Genomic DNA, 22,436 nt, shown 5'->3' with positions numbered 1-22,436 from the left:
ACTCAGGCTAGGACATTCCATAGCACCCAAACTTTTCTCAAACGAATTAATTAAGTCCTTAGCCAAGGAGAACGAAGAAGAACTCCATATTAATGGAATATATGCGAACCACTTTCGTTTTGCTGACGACACTATACTGTTTGCAATCTTCAACAAGTAATGGGAGAATTTAACACACCTACTTTGAAAAAAAGAGAATCTACGCGTTTGAGATGTGTCGTAGAAGTATGTTCAAAATTAGGTGGACTGATGAAATAAGGAATGACGAGGTCCTCTGCAGAAACGGTAAATATAGGAAAATATGGAGAACACTGGTAATAAGAATGGATAGGATGAAAACACATGTATTAAGACATCGGGGAATAACTTCCAAGATACTAGAGGGAGTTTTAGAAAGTAAAAATCATAGGGAAAGACAAAGATTGGAATACATTCAACAAGTAACTGAGAACGTAAGACGCAAGTGCTACTCTGACATGATGAGATTAGTATATCAGGGGAATTCTTGGCTGACTGCATCAAACCAGTCAGAAGACCGATGAATATAAAAAAAAAAGTTTGAAAGTAGGCATAGTTTGAAAGTAGGCCTGATAAATCTAGAATAAAAATTATGTATAACCAACACATCGAAAACAAAATAGCAATAGAGTTACCGATTCAGTTGACGATTTTTTGTGTTGAGGGTTGTTGAAAATCCATTTGGATAAAGAGCAAAATAAACAAACAGCATGCTGATAGCTGAGTGGTCAGCGCGACGGACTGCGATGCCAAGGGGCCCGCGTTCGATTCCGCGTTTGGTCGGAGATTCTCTCCTAATCATCATCATCTCATCCCCATCGATACGCAACTCGCCGAAGTGGCGTCAACTCAAAAGACTTGCACCAGGTGACCGGTCTTCCCAACGGGAGGCCCAAGCCACACGACATTTCATTTCAACAAACAGAATAGAATGAAATGGTCTGGAGTGTGTTAGGTAAACTACGCACTGTTTCCAACATTTCACTTCGTTTAAAAAAAATTACTATCAGTGTTTTATTACCAGTTTGAACTTAGGACAGCGAGACTTCTTTATTTTGTGTTGTTCGGTTTGGAGATACTGACAGAAACACAAGTAATTGGGGTTGTTGTTGTTGTTGTTGTTGTTGTTGTGGTCTTCAGTCCTGAGACTGGTTTGATGCAGCTCTCCATGCTACTCTATCCTGTACAAGCTGCTTCATCTCCCAGTACGTACTGCAGCCTACATCCTTCTGAATCTGCTTAGTGTATTCATCTCTTGGTCTCCCTCTACGATTTTTACCCTCCACGCTGCCCTCCAGTACTAAATTGGTCATCCCTTGATGCCTCAGAACATGTCCTACCAACCGATCCCTTCTTCTAGTCAAGTTGTGCTACAAACTCATCTTCTCCCCAATTCTATTCAATACCTCCTCATTAGTTATGTGATGTATCAATCTAATCTTCAACATTCTGCTGTAGCTCCACATTTCGAAAGCTTCTGTTCTCTTCTTGTCTAAACTATTTATCGTCCGTGTTTCACTTCCATACGTGGCTACACTCCATACAAATACTTTCAGAAATAACTTCCTGACACTTAAATCAATACTCGATGTTAACAAATTTCTCTTCTTCAGAAACGCTTTCCTTGCCATTGCCAGTCTGCATTTTATATCCTCTCTACTTCGACCATCATCAGTTATTTTGCTCCCCAAATAGCAAAACTCATTTACTACTTTAAACGTCTCATTTCCTAATCTAATTCCCTCAGCATCACACAACTTAATTCGACTACATTCCATTATCCTCGTTTTGATTTTGTTGATGTTCATCTTATATTCTCCTTTCAAGACACTGTCCATTCCGTTCAACTGATCTTCCAAGTCCTTTGCTGTCTCTGACAGAATTACAATGTCATCAGCGAAACTTAAACTTTCTATTTCTTCTCCATGGATTTTAATACCTACTCCGAATTTTTCTTTTGTTTCCTTTACTGCTTGCTCAATATACTGATTGAATAACATTGGGGAGAGGCTACAACCCTGTCTCACTCCCTTCCCAACCACTGCTTCCCTTTCATGCCATGTCATTGGGGTAACAAATCATAATTATATTATTACTCTGTAACGAAGGGATTGAGTGTGAGGATTAGTGTTGCACCCGCCTTGTAGTCAATTCCTCTGCACAACAGGCAGGCCGTGCGGGCAGCCGCGCCGCCAGGGGAACGTGGGTAAATGGCTCTCATCAGCACCGAGATACGAGGGCTGTCCAGAAAGTAAGTTACGATTGATCGCGAAATGAAAATCACAGTGAAAATCAGAAATGTTTCATTTGTAACAGTTAGCTACACCTTTTAGCTACTTCTCTACGTAGTCGCCGTTCTGACTCAGACATTCGTCGTAGCGTTGTACCAACTTTCCAATACCCTCATCATAGAAGGCAGCCGCCAGTGCTTTCCGCCAATTCACTACGCTGGCCTAAAGCTCGTTGTCTGTGCCAAAATGTTGCCTTCATAGCCAGCGGTTCGTTTGAGCAGAGATGAAACTCAGTGGGAGACAATTACGGGCTGTATTGTGGGTAACCAAACATTTACAATTGAAACGACGCAAGAACATCTTCATTGCCCCTGCAGAATGAGGCTGAGAATTGTCTTGAAAAAGAAACCGCACGACAGTTATGTAATGTTGGTTGCATAGCTTCAGGGGAAAATTCTCACCAGGCCCTCGTACTTGGCGGGAGACACTATTTTCTATAACATCTTTACGCGCTCACTAAGAGCTCAGGAATGAAAAGAGCGACATAATTCTACCTAGAGTCATACTAGAGACACTGCCCAACACATCTTTGCAAAGCTTTATCGGATTTTCATAGTCGTTTCCAGTCTGCAGTACTAGCAGTTTCTTCTCAGCGGTCCACGCCGTCAAACTCGACCCCGGTTCGTCCTCGTCTTCACCAGCAGCACGTCAGCCGCCACACACAGGCAGCGTCGGTCCAGTGGCGTTCCGCGTCTTCACGCCGCCGCCTACCTCGAAGCTGAGGTTCGTCGTGTAGGCACATCACAGAAAATGTCACAGGAGAGATACTTCTGTTGTACTTACACTCCTGGAAATGGAAAAAAGAACACATTGACACCGGTGTGTCAGACCCACCATACTTGCTCCGGACACTGCGAGAGGGCTGTACAAGCAATGATCACACGCACGGCACAGCGGACACACCAGGAACCGCGGTGTTGGCCGTCGAATGGCGCTAGCTGCGCAGCATTTGTGCACCGCCGCCGTCAGTGTCAGCCAGTTTGCCGTGGCATACGGAGCTCCATCGCAGTCTTTAACACTGGTAGCATGCCGCGACAGCGTGGACGTGAACCGTATGTGCAGTTGACGGACTTTGAGCGAGGGCGTATAGTGGGCATGCGGGAGGCCGGGTGGACGTACCGCCGAATTGCTCAACACGTGGGGCGTGAGGTCTCCACAGTACATCGATGTTGTCGCCAGTGGTCGGCGGAAGGTGCACGTGCCCGTCGACCTGGGACCGGACCGCAGCGACGCACGGATGCACGCCAAGACCGTAGGATCCTACGCAGTGCCGTAGGGGACCGCACCGCCACTTCCCAGCAAATTAGGGACACTGTTGCTCCTGGGGTATCGGCGAGGACCATTCGCAACCGTCTCCATGAAGCTGGGCTACGGTCCCGCACACCGTTAGGCCGTCTTCCGCTCACGCCCCAACATCGTGCAGCCCGCCTCCAGTGGTGTCGCGACAGGCGTGAATGGAGGGACGAATGGAGACGTGTCGTCTTCAGCGATGAGAGTCGCTTCTGCCTTGGTGCCAATGATGGTCGTATGCGTGTTTGGCGCCGTGCAGGTGAGCGCCACAATCAGGACTGCATACGACCGAGGCACACAGGGCCAACACCCGGCATCATGGTGTGGGGAGCGATCTCCTACACTGGCCGTACACCACTGGTGATCGTCGAGGGGACACTGAATAGTGCACGGTACATCCAAACCGTCATCGAACCCATCGTTCTACCATTCCTAGACCGGCAAGGGAACATGCTGTTCCAACAGGACAATGCACGTCCGCATGTATCCCGTGCCACCCAACGTGCTCTAGAAGGTGTAAGTCAACTACCCTGGCCAGCAAGATCTCCGGATCTGTCCCCCATTGAGCATGTTTGGGACTGGATGAAGCGTCGTCTCACGCGGTCTGCACGTCCAGCACGAACGCTGGTCCAACTGAGGCGCCAGGTGGAAATGGCATGGCAAGCCGTTCCACAGGACTACATCCAGCATCTCTACGATCGTCTCCATGGGAGAATAGCAGCCTGCATTGCTGCGAAAGGTGGATATACACTGTACTAGTGCCGACATTGTGCATGCTCTGTTGTCTGTGTCTATGTGCCTGTGGTTCTGTCAGTGTGATCATGTGATGTATCTGACCCCAGGAATGTGTCAATAAAGTTTCCCCTTCCTGGGACAATGAATTCACGGTGTTCTTATTTCAATTTCCAGGAGTGTAGTTATGCGGATATTCATCCAAGGACGTTATAACTGAGTCCAGTTTTGTTAATGAAAGTTATTCTTTTACGTGTCTTTGATCACTCCACAGGAAGAAAATACGTCGTACTGGAGGCTTTATAAACATGTAGGTGTTCTAAACAGGAGAATTGAGCGCTCTGCTAAACGGGTGTCTCTTTGGATAGGAAACAGACCCTTTTAGGTTGTAGGCCTGCAGCTACATTACGTATGTAATGAAGAGGTTGGTTACGGTTTGTTCGGTGTGAAAGCCGTCGAACTGCAAACCTCATGTTCGACCAGAAAATAACCACAATGGTCACAACATACTAAAGATCACTGTTTGTCTGTACTTCTCTCACCTACGTTCCTGTCACAGTGTAAACTTGTTCTTTATTATCGTAGTATTTGTAATTTCTGCCTCTCTCCTTTTTATCGTTATTTTATTCCCAGAGGAGTACAACATGCCGCTCTTTAGCCAAAACGTCTTATACACAAAAGACATATAGTATTTGTACTTACGAATATTTGTCAAATTATTAAAAAGATATTAAAAATAGTCACATCTGCCTATTTTAAAAACTGAAGCTGGTGAGGCTGTGAAGAGAACCAGAAGGCGCCTTCACTGGAAAAGGATGATACTAGAAGAGGGTTGAAGCATGTTATACATTGTAGGATATGTGAAACGGATAGGCAAGGTGGGATGAAACCTAAGGATACATATAATGTGAAAGAATGGGTGGTAGGAATAAATACATGTGGCCACAAGTAGAAGGTAAGAAAAGGGAAGGATGCAGCATGAGGACATAAAGGGAAGAGTGGATAAGATTTGATAGGAGGGATAAACATCAACGGGGGAATGTCGATCTGTCAAAATTAAGCCGCGAGTGGATACGGAGCGTGCAGATGTAGGATCTGTGGGAAGTGTTGATATAGATGCGAGATTGTGATAGTATTAGAAGTGAGAGGGAAACGATACGGTTGTTGCAGTAACTTTGAGGGGTGCACATGATGTGTCGAGGATGCTTCAATGTGATCTAGGGAGAGGGGAAAATGCGACGATCTTGTGAAGAATGTGTGTAAAGGAGAATGAGCTGACGTTAAAAACTAACAAGGCAGAGTGTATATTGCTCCAAGAGATTTAGAGAGAGTGACGGAATTTAGAAGAGGATATCCTAAAAGTATTGGTGTAAGATGAAGGCTTTGCACGCGTGGAGGATGGAGGAGGGGTACAGCATTTATGTTCAGCAAGTTAGTATGGAAAAGTTAGTACCTGAGTTTCCCATGATCATATCTTATCAATACTGTGTTAGTCGATTAGATAGAATAGCCGCAAGTGGTTAGGCAGAAGTCACAAGAGCAGAAGTTGCGAGTTCAGTACTAGGATTCTTATCTGTCTCTTGTCGTTTCTTTGACCTCACAATGAGCTGTCGAAACTCGAGAGTTACACGTGGTTTGGAGAGAAAATTAAACTGCATTTCCTCCTCCAAGAGGGTAGTCAAATCAGTTCAAAGATCAGAGGGAGCGAAGGGCGCACTACTTCCAAATGGAGTATGCCTAGTACAGTTCTGTGATGTTCATAAACCAAACTTCACATTAGAATGAGTGGTAAAGGAGGAGACACAGGCGTAAGAGACAGGGTAGTTTAGGACACATGAGGAATGAAGAGGATATACGGGGAGTAACAAAATGACTGCAACGAATTTCGATGGCTTGCAGAGGGTGTTTGAGGAACGAACTGAGGATAGGAAATGACGTCCCGAAATGTGATCCAACGACGCTGCAGGGAGTAGAAGTTGTAGTGGCGTAGGAAAATGCTGGTTCCTGACTGACCGCAAAAAAAATTTCTCGCAATGGCCCTAACAGCAGGAGGTAATAATGATTCCGCGTGGCTGGTGCGAGAGTTTCAATTGGACGCCGCCTCGGTGACTTGCGGATCGCTAACCTACCCCAATGATCCTGCTGGGAAGAGCAGACCTAAAGTTTGGCGTGGAATCGGAGCCATGTGTTGTTCCTGGTGAATTTTCACGCGATTAAGAGGTGAAGCACTCACTCCGTCTTCAGGCCACGAGTGGCCTACCGGGACCATCCGACCGCCGTGTCATCCTCAGAGAAGGATGCGGATAGAAGGGGCGTGGGGTCAGCACACCGCTCTCCCGGTCGTTATGATGGTATTCTTGACCGAAGCCGCTACTATTCGGTCAAGTAGCTCCTCAATTGGCATCACGAAGCTGAGTGCACCCCGAAAAATGGCAACAGCGCATGGCGGCCCGGATGGTCACCCATCGAAGTGCCGACCACGCCCGACAGCGCTTAACTTTGGTGATCGCACGGGAACCGGTGTATCCACTGCGGCAAGGCCGTTGCGTTTTGATTAAGAGGTGAAGGCAGACGGACTGAAATATTCCATAGACGGACCGGGGCTAGATCCTGCAATATTTCAGTTCCCGGGCATGCGATTTAGTTTTAGATAACCAGCACGCCATACACGCCATATGGTGTAGAGTACATTCAAGTCTTTCACAGCAAGACAGTAGAGCGCATAAATTCGCATGTGCTGTGAAAGGGGTGACCTGATGGTAGGCATTGGCTCCTATAACTTGGACGCTCTGTAGTATGGTTGGATGAATATTCCGGGTGGGGCTCCCGTCGTCAATTTATTCCTCAATACACCCTCTGCAACCCTGTGAAGTTTGTTGGTGCCGTTTTGTTACACTCTGTGGGGACATGGCAGAGTTGGAGGAAACAGGATCTAATGACGATGGTGTTGCAAAGAATGGATGCACGGACCAATAGGTTGCAATACGACGGACATAGTTAATGGGAAGTGCGTAGGTCTGGAGTTTACACCTTACGATGTGTGGTGGCGGGTGCTGTTAATAGGTGAGAGTTGGTGCAGCTAATGAGTGGTGGCGGCGACTCACCGAGGAAGATGACGGGCCTCTCGGGGTAGCGGAAGCGCGCGGGCTCCACCCAGAAGGTGAGCAGCGTGAAGAGCGTGGACAGGAAGCAGAGCCACGCCCAGCCGGTCATCCACGTCTCGGCGAAGCGCTTGTCCTCTGCGCGGTAGTAGGCGTCGCGGCCGCAGCGCGGCGCGCACGTCACCGCCCCCAGCGAGTCGCGAGCGCGCACGAAGTTGGGCGGGCAGGCGTGCGCCGCGGGCAGCCACACTTGTGGCGGCGGCGGCGGGGGCGGCGGCTGCGAGGAGGGGGCGGCGTCGGCGTCGGCGGCTGCGTCGGCGGCCAGCAGCGCGCGCTCCGCCTCGGCGGGCTCCAGCGGCGCGGGCAGCGCCGTGTTGTTGGCGGGCGGCGGCTCGTGCATGCAGAGGCCCGCCTCGGGGAAGCCGTCGCAGGCGAGCGCGGCGGGCCAGGGCAGGCTGAAGGAGGCGAGCACGGGCCCGCAGTCGCGCTGCACGGCGGCGCACAGCGACCGGCACGCCGCCACGCCGGCGCCCGCCACCTGCGGCGTGCACAGCGGCGCGAACACCGAGCACACGAACAGCCGCGCGTGCCGCGAGCAGTTGTAGTGCACCATCGGCAGCAGCGCCTGCAGCTGCAACACGGCGGCCACGCGGGGCGCTCGTTACACACCTACTATGGCTCTTCAAACAATATCAATACTTTTTCAAAAAAATATCGTTACATATCGCCGATATTTTTATACGATACATTGATATATCGATATCGAAATGGTAATATCGAGGGCCGATAGCTTTATTTTACATTATATTGTTTTGCAATTTTCGGTAATTGTATGAAACTGTTCTCTTGAAATTGTAGTGAATATAATTTTACTTTCACTGTGTGAAGAAGTCTAACTACTTTTTGAGCTTTCATCACGCCCAGTCTTTCTCTTTGTCTGTCTGAAGCAAGTGCAGGTGTGACAAAGAAGAAAGCCAAATGAACGGGGACCTGGCGGTGTGAATGGAATGACCCCAATGTGAAGAAACAGCACACCAGTTGCGTTAAGAGAGGGAAAAAAAACAATTTTTAACGCAACTAGAGGGATGTTTCTTCACATCAGCATTCTTCAAAAACAGTTGCTGAAAATTATTAACAAAAATCTAAATGAGAAGATTGGTATTTGCAGTGGTGGGAGACGTGTCAGGGGCTAATGCTGACGTAATCGGCGCTAGACGATACCAACAGGAATTGCAACGTTTAACTTCACCACGTAATTTTGAAACTGCAACTGCTAGGTTGACAGGAATGAAAAAAAGGGAAGTCGACATGAAGTGTTCAGGACAAATCCGATATGTTACGAAACCGAACGCCGGTCACCCTTGGTTGTGCCACTTACATGCAGTTACCATTGTTAGGAAAGTGGTTATCGCCAACCAAGAGCGTGCATCGTTTTCCTTTCAATTCTTGCTCTAAGGGGGATAGGCAGGCTGCTAGCTTGTTGATGTACATAATAAATCAGTGCTTAGATATACAGCTCTAAAACTGGTATTATACGTATTTACAATGTGCAGCTGATATTTTTATAGGCCATAGGACCGACAGTATTTTCTGCGATATATCGATACTTTTTTAGATATATCGAGAGCCAACTTTGATACTCTTAAACATCGATACATATCATGCTTGATATTTTTAAAAATATCACACCTCTGCCTTTCCACATGGCTCCGTGCTGGGGCCAATACTGCTCGTGTCATTCATTCCTATTAAAAAATTATTATACTGACTGCAGTCGGTGGAAATTATCGTCTCAGTGAGTCGTTACTTATTACAACTATTCTGCTCCTAGCATTTCTAAGGGAACTTTATGTTAAACTTCTCAGGTTTCCAGCCAAGTCGAAATGACGAGGCGTGTCCGTGAGTGTCATATGTTGCCGAACTCACATACTTAACATTTTAGTTGCAACAGGGTCCAAATCCGAAACCAATTTATTGAATAGCAACATTCTGGCTCTCCTTAGTTCTATTAAAATATCCTAACATTATGGGTTCTCCACTGCTGCACATTTTCGACAGTGCAACCTTTTCCAATTATAATGGTATTTTAACTATGTCCATCTGGTATGTATCTCACGCACTGGAAAATTCCTGCAAAGACGAAACTGTTCAATAGAGACGAATCCAAGACAGACGGGGAGCCGGCCGAAGTGGCCGAGTGGTTCTAGGCGCTACAGTCTGGAACCGCGCGACCGCTACGGTCGCAGGTTCGAATCCCGCCTCGGGAATGGATGTGTGTGATGTCCTTAGGTTAGTTAGGTTTAAGTAGTTCTAAGTTCTAGGGGACTGATGACCTCAGAAGTTAAGTCCCATAGTGCTCAGAGCCATTGGAACAGATGGGGATTTTAACTGAATTAACGAACTCCAGAGCAGCTGACTCGTATATTTAATTACTGTCCAAGAAACTGTAGACAGAGTAAGTGAGTAGCTGATACACTGTTCTGAATACAATTACCACCATTAACTATGGTGAATGTCTAATCGAAGCTGTCCTGTATACTTTAGCTACAACATCAGAAGCAAAAATGACCTGTGTTACCCATTGTTAAAGCTGTCAGTGGCTCAGAAAGGAGTTTAATACGAAGCAACAATACTTTTATCATCTGCCAATAACATAAAATATCTACAGGTAACAAAGGAAGCTTCAAGCTTAAGCTAAATTAATTTGTTTGGACAACTCCTTCCGTTCCGAGGATAGATTTGTATTTAAAAACTGCTAGCCTGTAAAAAGCTCACGTGTTTTTAAGCTGTATGAACGAGTAGGATTGAAAAAATAATGTGCTCATTAACGTTAATACTAATAATGCATAAATATCCTGTAAACTAACTTGTTGCACATCATTTCAATAAAAGAATCCTTCAAAGATCTATGACCCATGTAACTAAGGTTGGTATTACACTATCAAATTTCCTTGTCAAAGATTTGATCAAAGATGTGATCAAATATTCGTCAAATATATTTGACAAAGATCTTTGACATGGTGCTAAAAAGGGGTATTACACTGTCATCATATTTTTCGTCAAAGTTCAAGATGCCTGACAACAACAATTTGTTATTAACTGCAGCAGTTGCATGTGCCACAATAACACTGTGTGCACATGCGGAAGAGAAGTGAGGGAAAAAAAGGAAACGTACCTGGGTGAAATATTTGATCAAATCTAGGGCCTCGCTGTAGATTTGATCAAAGAAGTCGCTTGTCTTCTGTTCACTGCAGTGTGACATGTTACCACGTGGAGCGCTAGTATCGCTACAGCGTTCCGTATTCTGTAGTGTTTTTATAAACATTGCTGGTAAATACAATTGGTGTGTACCGACAACTACAAAATTAATAGAGATGTATGAAGCTGATGAGGCGCTTTACGACTTGAGGCACCCTGAATACAAAAATAGATTAAGAAGATTGGAGACCTGACTGAACCTAACCTAACCTAACTCTCTCCTGTAGCAAGGAATCGGAGTGTTACAGTGAGCCTGTCTTCTGCAGATATAGCAGCTCTTAAGTATTGTGCTTTGTGATATGAGGATACACTTCACTGAGCACATACCTAAATGTATGCTCATCCATTCTTAAGTAATTGATGTACGACTTGACGTCCTCCACTATAAGCTCACGTAACAAGTTTTGTTGAATGCTTTTATCGTGTAGTCGTAAAACCCACGGCTTCACCCAGGTTGTTTTCATTTTTTCCCCCGCTTATCTTCCGCATGTGCACACAGTGCAATTGTGGTACATGCAACTGCTGGGTTAATAACAAGTTGTTGTTGTCAGCCATCTTGAACTTTGACGAAAAATATGATGACAGTGTAATACCCCTTCTAGCGCTACATCAAAGATCTTTGTCAAATATATTTGACGGAATATTTGATCACATATTTGATCAAATCTTTGACAAAGAAATTTGATAGTGTAATACCAGCCTAACTAACCAACAGCAGGCGTAGTATATTAGCAACGAGCAATCGATTGCCTGCACAACAAAATGAGCAACTTCAGAATGATAAGAATCATACACGATCCAAAAGCGAGTGTTATACAAGGACAGGAATTGTGCTCTGAACCTTGGCTCTAATAGGCTACAAGTAAGGGACAGTGTAATGAACCTTATAAGTGACTTACATTGGCTTCAGACAGAGTACAGGAGGCCACGTGAGCTAATTACACTCGTTTTGTGATGCGGGAGACAAAGTTAATTGGTGCCACTGAAATTCTCAGGGGAACGATAAGCGTGATGTGCAAACGAGGAGTGATGGGTATTTTCCGTAAGCAGCTGATGCTGCGACTGTGTCTCCAGGAACTCGCAGTGGAGCTGGCACGGAGGATAGCGGATTAACGGGGCTGGGGATCTCTATCGACATAACAGGTAGTCTATACAATACGCCTGCAGTAGAAGGAGAATTTTCCCAGCCCCTGTGAAAATCGCACAGAGGAGAAGACTTAGCTTAGGCGACGACCAAGATGTGGCCCAACACCGCTGTTCTCAAAGTTTTGCAGACGAGGAGAAAACGTATACCAATCCTACAAGATTCTCACGGGCAGTTTCGAAGCAGCTTTTACATAATGGATTTGGAGCCTGTAATTGTTGAAGGACGGTATAAAAAGGATGAGGAAAATGAGACCTGGCTGTGGCATAGTAAGTGCGTGGGTGGCGACGGAACGGGAGGCGGCAAGGTTCCAGCAATGAACGAGTACAGGCCGACTGATCGATGAATGAGCGCGACACTGAACCATTCATGCGCTGAACCAATAGCCTCCAAGCACATCCAGTACGGGTGAAATAACGTTTCATCTGCGTTACACGAGCGGTGTTCGGTAGGAAAGAAACACATCACGCAGATTCCAGCATTCATAGTTGCGGCTAAAACTTAATTGTATTTTTCTAATTGGATACTGACAAGGAGATCACACAGCAATCGGATGTTTGTTCAAGAATGGTTCAAATGGCTCTGAACACTATGGGACTTAACATCTATGGTCATCAGTCCCCTAGAACTTAGAACTACTTAAACCTAACTAACCTAAGGACATCACACAACACCCAGTCATCACGAGGCGGAGAAAATCCCTGACCCCGCCGGGAATCCAACCCGGGAACCCGGGCGCGGGAAGCGAGAACGCTACCGCACGACCACGAGATGCGGACTCGGATGTTTGTAACTGTTTACATTTACACTACTGGCCATTACAATTGCTACACCAAGAAGAAATGCAGATGATAAACGGGTATTCATTGGACAAATATATTATACTAGAACTGACATGTCATTACATTTACACGCAATTTGGGTGCATAGATCCTGGGAAATCAGTACCCAGAACAACCACCTCTGGCCGGAATAACGGCCTTGATACGCCTGGGCATTGAGTCAAACAGAGCTTGGCTGGCGTGTACAGGTACAGCTGCCCATGCAGCTTCAACACGATACCACAGTTCATCAAGAGTAGTGACTGGCGTATTGTGATGAGCCAGTTGCTCGGTCACCATTGACCAGACGTTTTCAGTTGGTGTGAGATCTGGAGAATGTGCTGGCCAGGGCAGGAGTCAAACATTTTCTGTATCCAGAAAGGCCCGTACAGGACCTGCAACATGCGGTCGTGCATTATCCTACTGAAATGTAGGGTTTCGCAGGGATCGAATGAAGGTTAGAGCCACGGGTCGTAACACATCTGAAATGTAACGTCCACTGTTCAAAGTGCCGTCAATGCGAACAAGAGGTGACCGAGACGTGTAGCCAATGGCACCCCATACCATAACGCCTGGTGATACGCCAGTATGGCGATGACGAAAACACGCTTCCAATGTGCGTTCACCGCGATGTCGCCAAACACGGATGCGACCATCATGATGCTCTTCGAATGACTCTGAGCACTATGGGACTTAACTACTGAGGTCGTCAGTCCCCTAGAACTTGTTGTTGTTGTTGTGGTCTTCAGTCCTGAGACTGGTTTGATGCAGCTCTCCATGCTACTCTATCCTGTGCAAGCTTCTTCATCTCCCAGTACCTACTGCAACCTACATCCTTCTGAATCTGCTTAGTGTATTCATCTCTTGGTCTCCCTCTACGATTTTTACCCTCCACGCTGCCCTCCAATGCTAAATTTGTGATCCCTTGATGCCTCAAAACATGTCCTACCAACCGATCCCTTCTTCTAGTCAAGTTGTGCCACAAACTTCTCTTCTCCCCAATCCTATTCAATACCTCCTCATTAGTTACGTGATCTACCCACCTTATCTTCAGCATTCTTCTGTAGCACCACATTTCGAAAGCTTCTATTCTCTTCTTGTCCAAACTACTTATCGTCCATGTTTCACTTCCATACATGGCTACACTCCATACAAATACTTTCAGAAACGACTTCCTGACACTTAAATCTATACTCGATGTTAACAAATTTCTCTTCTTCAGAAACGATTTCCTTGCCATTGCCAGTCTACATTTTATATCCTCTCTACTTCGACCATCATCAGTTATTTTACTCCCTAAATAGCAAAACTCCTTTACTACTTTAAGTGTCTCATTTCCTAATCTAATCCCCCCAGCATCACCCGATTTAATCTGATTACATTCCATTATCCTCGTTTTGCTTTTGTTGATGTTCATCTTATATCCTCCTTTCAAGACACTGTCTATTCCGTTCAACTGCTCTTCCAAGTCCTTTGCTGTCTCTGACAGAATTACAATGTCATCGGCAAACCTCAAAGTTTTTACTTCTTTTCCATGAATTTTAATACCTACTCCGAAATTTTCTTTTGTTTCCTTTACTGCTTGCTCAATATACAGATTGAATAACATCGGGGAGAGGCTACAACCCTGTCTCACTCCTTTCCCAACCACTGCTTCCCTTTCATGTCCCTCGACTCTTATAACTGCCATCTGGTTTCTGTACAAATTGTAAATAGCCTTTCGCTCCCTGTATTTTACCCCTGCCACCTTCAGAATTTGAAAGAGAGTATTCCAGTTAACGTTGTCAAAAGATTTCTCTAAGTCTACAAATGCTAGAAACGTAGGTTTGCCTTTTCTTAATCTTTCTTCTAAGATAAGTCGTAAGGTTAGTATTGCCTCACGTGTTCCAACATTTCTACGGAATCCAAACTGATCTTCCCCGAGGTCCGCTTCTACCAGTTTTTCCATTCGTCTGTAAAGAATTCGCGTTAGTATTTTGCAGCTGTGACTTATTAAACTGATAGTTCGGTAATTTTCACATCTGTCAACACCTGCTTTCTTTGGGATTGGAATTATTATATTCTTCTTGAAGTCTGTGGGTATTTCGCCTGTCTCATACATCTTGCTCACCAGATGGTAGAGTTTTGTCATGACTGGCTCTCCCAAGGCCATCAGTAGTTCTAAAGGAATGTTGTCTACTCCCGGGGCCTTGTTTCGACTCAGGTCTTTCAGTGCTCTGTCAAACTCTTCACGCAGTATCTTATCTCCCATTTCATCTTCATCTACATTTCCATAATACTGTCCTCAAGTACATCGCCCTTGTATAAACCCTCTATAAACTCCTTCCACCTTTCTGCCTTCCCTTCTTTGCTTAGAACTGGGTTGCCACCTGAGCTCTTGATATTCATACAAGTGGTTCTCTTCTCTCCAAAGGTCTCTTTAATTTTCCTGTAGGCAGTATCTATCTTACCCCTAGTGAGACAAGCCTCTACATCCTTACATTTGTCCTCTAGCCATCCCTGCTTAGCCATTTTGCAGTTCCTGTCGATCTCATTTTTCAGACGTTTGTATTCCTTTTTGCCTGCTTCATTTACTGCATTTTTATATTTTCTCCTTTCATCAATTAAATTCAATATTTCTTCTGTTACCCAAGGATTTATATTAGCCCTCGTCTTTTTACCTACTTGATCCTCTGCTGCCTTCACTACTTCATCCCTCAGAGCTACCCATTCTTCTTCTACTGTATTTCTTTCCCCCATTCCTGTCAATTGTTCCCTTATGCTCTCCCTGAAACTCTCTACAACCTCTGGTTCTTTCAGTTTATCCAGGTCCCATCTCCTTAAATTCCCACCTTTTTGCAGTTTCTTCAGTTTCAATCTGCAGTTCATAACCAATAGATTGTGGTCAGAATCCACATCTGCCCCTGGAAACGTCTTACAATTTAAAACCTGGTTCCTAAATCTCTGTCTTACCATTATATAATCTATCTGATACCTATTAGTATATCCAGGATTCTTCCAGGTATACAACCTTCTTTTATGATTCTTGAACCAAGTGTTAGCTATGATTAAGTTATGCTCTGTGCAAAATTCTACAAGGCGGCTTCCTCTTTCATTTCTTCCCCCCAATCCATATTCACCTACTATGTTTCCTTCTCTCCCTTTTCCTACTGACGAATTCCAGTCACCCATGACTATTAAATTTTCGTCTCCCTTCACTACCTGAATAATTTCTTTTATCTCGTCATACATTTCATCAATTTCTTCATCATCTGCAGAGCTAGTTGGCATATAAACTTGTACTACTGTAGTAGGCATGGGCTTTGTGTCTATCTTGGCCACAATAATGCGTTCACTATGCTGTTTGTAGTAGCTAACCCGCACTCCTATTTTTTTATTCATTTTTTTTATTCATTTCTAGAACTTAGAACTACTTAAACCTAACTAGCCTAAGGACATCACACACATCCATGCCCGAGGCAGGATTCGAACCTTCTCCCGTAGCGGTCACGCGGTTCCAGACTGAAGCGCCTAGAACCGCAAGGCCACACCGGCTGGCATGATGCTGTAAACAGAACCTGGATTCATCCGAAAAAATGAAGTTTTGCCATTCGTGCACCCAGGTTCGTCGTTGAGTACACCAACCCAGGCGCTCCTGTCTATGATGCAGCGTCAAGGGTAACCGCAGCCGTGGTCTCCGAGCTGATAGTCCATGCTGCTGCAAACGTCGTCGAACTGTTCGTGCAGATGGTTGTTGTCTTGCAAACGTCCCCATCTGTTGACTCAGGGATCGAGACGTGGCTGCACGATCCGTTACAGCCATGCGGATAAGATGCCTGTCACCTCGACTGCTAGTGATACGAGGCCGTTGGGATCCAGCACGGCGTTCCGTATTATCCTCCTGCACCCACCGATTCCATATTCTGCTAACAGTCATTGGATCTCGACCAACGCGAGCAGCAACGTCGCGATACGATAAACCGCAATCGCGATAGGCTACAATCTGACCTTTATCAAAGGCGGAAACGCGATGGTACGCATTTCTCCTCCTTTCACAAGGCATCACAACAACGTTTCACCAGGCAACTGCTGCTTGTGCATGAGAAATCGGTTGGAAAGTTTCCTCATGCCAGCACGTTGTAGGTGTCGCCACCGGCGCCAACCTTGTGTGAATGCTCTGAAAAGCTAATCATTTGCATATGACAGCATCTTCTTCCTGTCGGTTAAATTTCGCATCTGTGGCACGTCATCTTCGTGGTGTAGCAATTTTAATGGCCAGTAGTGTATGTTACGTCAAGATACGTCAGGTATCAACTGATCAAAGCAGTTCGATGGAACTTTCAAAAATTCTCGAGTACTCTGAGCTTGTTTAATGCACTAAAGCAAGGTATGTCTTTCCACAGGCAGCGCGGCTGTGTGGTAGAACACTCGATGCACCCCTGGCTTCGATTCCCAGCATATTTGAACAAAGGTCCGCGTTCTACGACATAAGGCATAAAAATAGAAAAATACCAGTAGCGCTCGTGGCTGGTAATAGCTTGATCACTGGTTCGAGTCTCGTTTCGGTCATTATTTGTTCTTTTTCTTTTCAATTGGTTCGAATACCTACGGCGTTTAAACACAAAATTAATCAAATACATGCAAATTAACGCTTATCTAATTGTCATTTTTATGAATACGCACATCTTCTTATTTCTAATTACACACGATACACAAAAACTTCAATTTACATTCCAAAAATAAATTCTCAGTTACTGACTCTTTATAAAAGATCAGTAATTAAGATTCTTTAAATTAAAATTCCATTACAAATGAACTTTTTTCGTCACTATGTGTTTTACCCTTTACAGAAATGCTCATGGAACATGCATCTTTGTTTAAGAATTTCCCACGATTCGGTAGTGAATCCAGGCCGCCCCCCATAGCAGGCGAGCACACTACCGCAATGCCATGCAGCTCAACAAAGAAACGGACTTATTTTAGAATATTAGAGACCATCGGGGAACTTCGAAGTCGATTTTCTCGAAAATTTTGTGAGATGCATCTGCTTTCATCGACTGATATTCGAGTTCCACACATCACGTATCGTAAGTATAAAAAAGTTCAAAAATCCGTTTACCGTGTGGCCTGCTTGTGAATCAATCTAATTGAAATTTGTAGTCCTACTTCCATTCAACTGTTTCTTTCTCAGTAGTCAGTTCATCCACGATGTTGTTTTGTGTGTGCTTGTTTACTGTTGTAGAGGATCTCTTCCAATTGACTTTCTCATTGCATGTTACCGATGCAACAAATCAATTGCAAGGATGTTCGGTGCAGGAGGTGATACACCGATGACCCAAAACATTACGAGCACTGCCCACCGCGATGATGGATGCTGCCTGGTAGCGTTGTGGGCGCATGACGTAGTAACAAAAGTATGTAAATATGTAAGCGGAGCAGATACGGACGGGGGATCAACCTAGCGAAGATGTGGGATGGAAACGGAGAAATCCATTGAGATAAGTGACTTTGACAAAGGGCAGATTATTATTACGCAGAAGCTGTGAAGAAGTATATCGAAAATGGCGAAGATGGTCGGATGTTCATGTGCTACTATCGTGAGCATCTACAGAGAGAGGTAGAAGGACAGTGAAACGACCATTAGATGCTGAATGGTTGGACGTCCACAACTCTTTGCCGAATATGGCGTTAGGAGACTTGTTTGCTCTGTGAAGTAGGATTGATGGTGACCTGTGGCATCTCTGCCGAAAGAGCACAATGCTGGCTCACGCACAAGTGTTTCAGAGCACACCGTTCATCGTACATTGTTGAATATGGAGTTCCGCAGCAGACCTCCCCTAGGCGTTCACATTTTGACCCAACGACATCGTCAGTTACGACTGCAGTGGGCACGGGACCCTCGGGATTTGACCGTCGAACAATGGAAACGCGTCAGCTCTTCGGGTGAATCACATTTTTGCTACACTGTTGCATGGGGGCTTAATTATTTGGAATGCAAATAATTTTTTAATTTTTTTTTTAGTCGCTGTCTGTCCGATTACGCAGTCTCGTAAACGGTTGGCCCTGACTAGCATTACTCCGCAATCTGACTGCACAGAATAACAACACGGAATGAAACGAAATTTCCGTTAACACAATTCATTAATTAAGTCCCCAGCAACTATAAAACCTAGGAAACAACAAAACACAAGTGTCGTTGTTCTGTGTGTGGAAGTGTGATTCAACGTACACATCTGGCACGGTTCTTCCTCAATAAGACCAGATATTTTAAACACCATTTATACTGAAGTAAATAAAAAAAACCAGAAATACTATAATTGCACATAGAAACCAGAAATACAGTCTAATACAAGAACACGAGCCAGATGCTTTGTTGACTGAAACTGTGACCAAGAGGCATTATTGTTTAAGACATTGAAATAATAAAAAAAAGGAATTTTTTTACCTTCATATACATTGACGAAAAGCACACTCTGATTATTTATTACAGCATCCCCAATCCAACAATATCTGGTGTCTAGCCCATCAAAACAATATGACAACATCTGAACAAGCACTCTTCATGTGAACTTCTCAACAACGACTCACCACTGCTACATCTCAACAAGCACTCTCCACCACGACATCTCGATAAGCACTGCCAGTGGAGGCGGCTGAATAAAACTCTTTGGCGCAATTTCTGACGCTGTGGCTCAGTGTAGCCACCTTTCACTATGTCGATGGTAGTCTTCACAAATGCCGTCATCTAGGTGAACGGCGGCTCGAAACGACCAGCGCGCCACGGACGCAGGCTGGTGGGAACCGTATTATGCTATGGGAGATATTCTACTGCCCTTGCATGGGACCTGTGGTAGTAATCGAAGACACGCTGACAGTTGCGAACCAGCTGCATCCCTTCATGCTCGCTGTCTTCCCCGACGGCGTTGTCATCTTTCAGGAGTGGGCCCTACAATTGCCCGTGTTTCGGAGCCAGAACCATACTACATTGGTTTGAGGAGCGTTATAGCGAACTCACGTTGATGTATCGGCGACCAAATTCGCCTGATGTAAATTCTATGGAACCCATCTGGGTCGCTATCGGGTGCAATCACCACGTACACGAATCAGTGGCCAGCTATTTACGCAAATTACATGACCTGTGCGTAGACATCTAACGCCGCGTACCTCCACACACGTACCAAGAAACTGTCGGATCCCTGACACACAGAGTCAGTGATGTATTTAGTTCCAAAGACGGAGAAACAAACTATTAAGCAGAATGTTTTGGCTCATCAGAGTCTGTGGTCACAGCACACCCACATGTCGGTCATTTAGCGCACCGACATGTCGATCATTTATGCGAAACTAAACGTAATGGATGAGTGGGTTAACACCTGGACCAACAGTGTTTATCGCATCAGATCCATGCGGCATACGGGAAGAAAATAAACCGGCCGCTGTGCCCGAGCGGTTCTAGGCGCTTCCAGGCCGGAACCGCGCTGCTGCTACGGTCGCAGGTTCGAATCCTGCCTCGGGCATGGATGTGTGTGATGTCCTCAGGTTAGTTAGGTTTAAGTAGTTCTAAGTCTAGGGGACTGATGACCTCAGATGTTAAGTCTCATAGTGCTTACAAGGGAACCTCCCCATCGCACACCCCTCAGATTTAGTTATAAGTTGGCACAGTGGATAGGCCTTGAGAAACTGAACACAGATCAATCGAGAAAACAGGAAGGAGTTGTGTGGAACCGTGAAAAAAATTAGTAAAATATACAAACTGAGTAGTCCATATGCAAGATAGGCAACATCAAGGAGTATGCGAGCTCAGCAGCGCCGTGGTCCCGTGGTTAGTGTGAGTAGCTACAGAACGAGAGGTCCTTGGTTCAAGTCTTCCCTCGACTGAAAATTTTACTTTCTTTATTTTAGCAAAGTTATGATCTGTCCGTTCGTTCATTGACGTTTCTGTTCACTGCAATAAGTTTAGTGTCTGTGTTTGGCGACCGCACCGCAAAACCGTGCGATTACTAGACGAAAGGACGTGCCTCTCCAATGGGAACCGAAAATATTTGATCGCAAGGTCATAGGTCAACCGATTCCTCCACAGGAAAACACGTCTGATATGTTCTATACGACACTGGTGACGACATGTGCGTCACATGACAGGAATATGTTGTCGACCCACCTAACTTGTACACTTAGCGAATGGGTAAAAAGATTCTTCTACCTTGCCCGATTTAGGTTTTCTTGTAGATGTGATAATCACTCCCAAAATAGAGATTAAAACATAAGAGTTTGTCACATAAACTGAAAATAAAAAATTAAACTTTTCACTCGAAGGAAGACTTGAACCTAGGACCTCTCGTTCCGTAGCTGCTCTCGCTAACCACGGGACCACGGCGCACCTGGACTCCCAGTGTCCTTGATGTTGCCTATCTTCGCATGGACTACTCAGTTTGTTTATTTTACTAATTTTTTCATAGTTCCACACAACTTCTTCCTGTTTTCTCGATTGATCTGTGTTCAGTTTTTCAAGGTCTATCCACTGTGCCAACTTATAACTAAATCTGAGGGGGGTGCGATGGGGAGGTTCCCTTGTTAGAACCATGTGAAGAAAACAAGGGACAATCGAACTCCCACTGGTGGGCGGCGGCAGTTGCCCAGCGCGGCTACCCGCCAGAAGAACTGTCGCAGCGAACGACCGGAAGTAGAGTAGTACAGCTTGCAGGTGGCGCTCGGCACAGCAGGTGGATACACCGCGAAACACACCTGCCCACTGGCGTGCCTTTCACAGCCGGCTGCTAAAAAGCCGGTATTACGCGACACTCTTCATGAGTATAAGTCTGGAGTAGACGGCCTGCACCTGGCGGCAAAACTATGATTTTAGCAGAGGGTTTATCCGCCGAGGAGAAATGGAAGACATTCTCTTCTGTTGGATTCGCGAATGTGCATTAGAGTTGTATATGCGTATGTGCAGAACGCAGCCTTTCAAGTGGGCTTTCTGCTTTGTTTTCACCTGTGGTCAACAGACGAGATATACGTGAGCTGTTGAGGACTCTTTTGGCTACCGCGTGCGATATTCTACGTATTTTTCAGTGAGTAATTTTTATAAATACAGTAATAAAACAAACGAAAATTCTCTTTTTTGTATTGCAGTTGACATCCGCTGTATATATGATGATAGCTTTTTATTGCAGGAAAGGAAAGGAACAAAGAAAGTATAAGTGTGCTTTACTGAGACAAAATGGTTCAAATGGCTCTGAGCACTATGGGACTCAACTGCTGAGGTCATTAGTCCCCTAGAACTTAGAACTAGTTAAACCTAACTAACCTAAGGACATCACAAACATCCATGCCCGAGGCAGGATTCGAACCTGCGACCGTAGCGGTCTTGCGGTTCCAGACTGCGGCGCCTTTAACCGCACGGCCACTTCGGCCGGCTTACTGAGACATAGAGCAAGGAAAGGCGTCTGTATCATTCCCTAGGTACGCTGCACCATAATGAAGTACGTCTACAAATGTTTAATTCTGACAGGATGTCAGGAAGGCTTGTATAGGTTGAACAGCCACAAGAGCCAGGGCGTTGCGCTAAACGCGACCAGTGCGGAGTGTAAAAGCCGTTTTGCATCTTTATGGTCGCATGTCGTGCCGAGCTGAAAAAGATACGAGATACTGAGAGGAAAGGCACAGGAACGATAAAACCGCATAAACCGATTGTGTGGTGGTTCCCTCATTACTCTGTTATTTGCGCAAATCTCGTCATGTAAATCAGTAACAACTTGGTAAAATAAGACCACATCCACTCTGATGAAGTTCCTACATTGATGTG

The 22,436-nt window shown here is 45.3% G+C and overlaps 1 protein-coding gene and 1 pseudogene across 1 annotated transcript in view; both read right to left on the bottom strand.

Annotated features, from left to right (window-relative positions):
• LOC126234977 (frizzled-9-like) overlaps positions 1–22,436 on the bottom strand; it is a 250,520-nt gene that overhangs the window by 31,349 nt on the left and 196,735 nt on the right. Inside the window, exons 2-3 of the mRNA XM_049943716.1 lie at positions 7,803–8,063; positions 7,436–7,709 (exon numbers count right to left, since the gene is read on the bottom strand). Coding sequence (XP_049799673.1) covers positions 7,436–7,709; positions 7,803–8,063 — 535 coding nt within the window. The remainder of the gene's footprint in view (positions 1–7,435; positions 7,710–7,802; positions 8,064–22,436) is intronic.
• On the bottom strand, positions 6,762–6,879 carry LOC126237873 (5S ribosomal RNA; annotated as a pseudogene).

Source organism: Schistocerca nitens, chromosome 2 (genome assembly GCF_023898315.1).
Source record: "Schistocerca nitens isolate TAMUIC-IGC-003100 chromosome 2, iqSchNite1.1, whole genome shotgun sequence".
NCBI classification, from domain to species: Eukaryota; Metazoa; Arthropoda; class Insecta; order Orthoptera; family Acrididae; genus Schistocerca; species Schistocerca nitens.
This window is presented reverse-complemented; position numbering and strand designations above follow the sequence as displayed.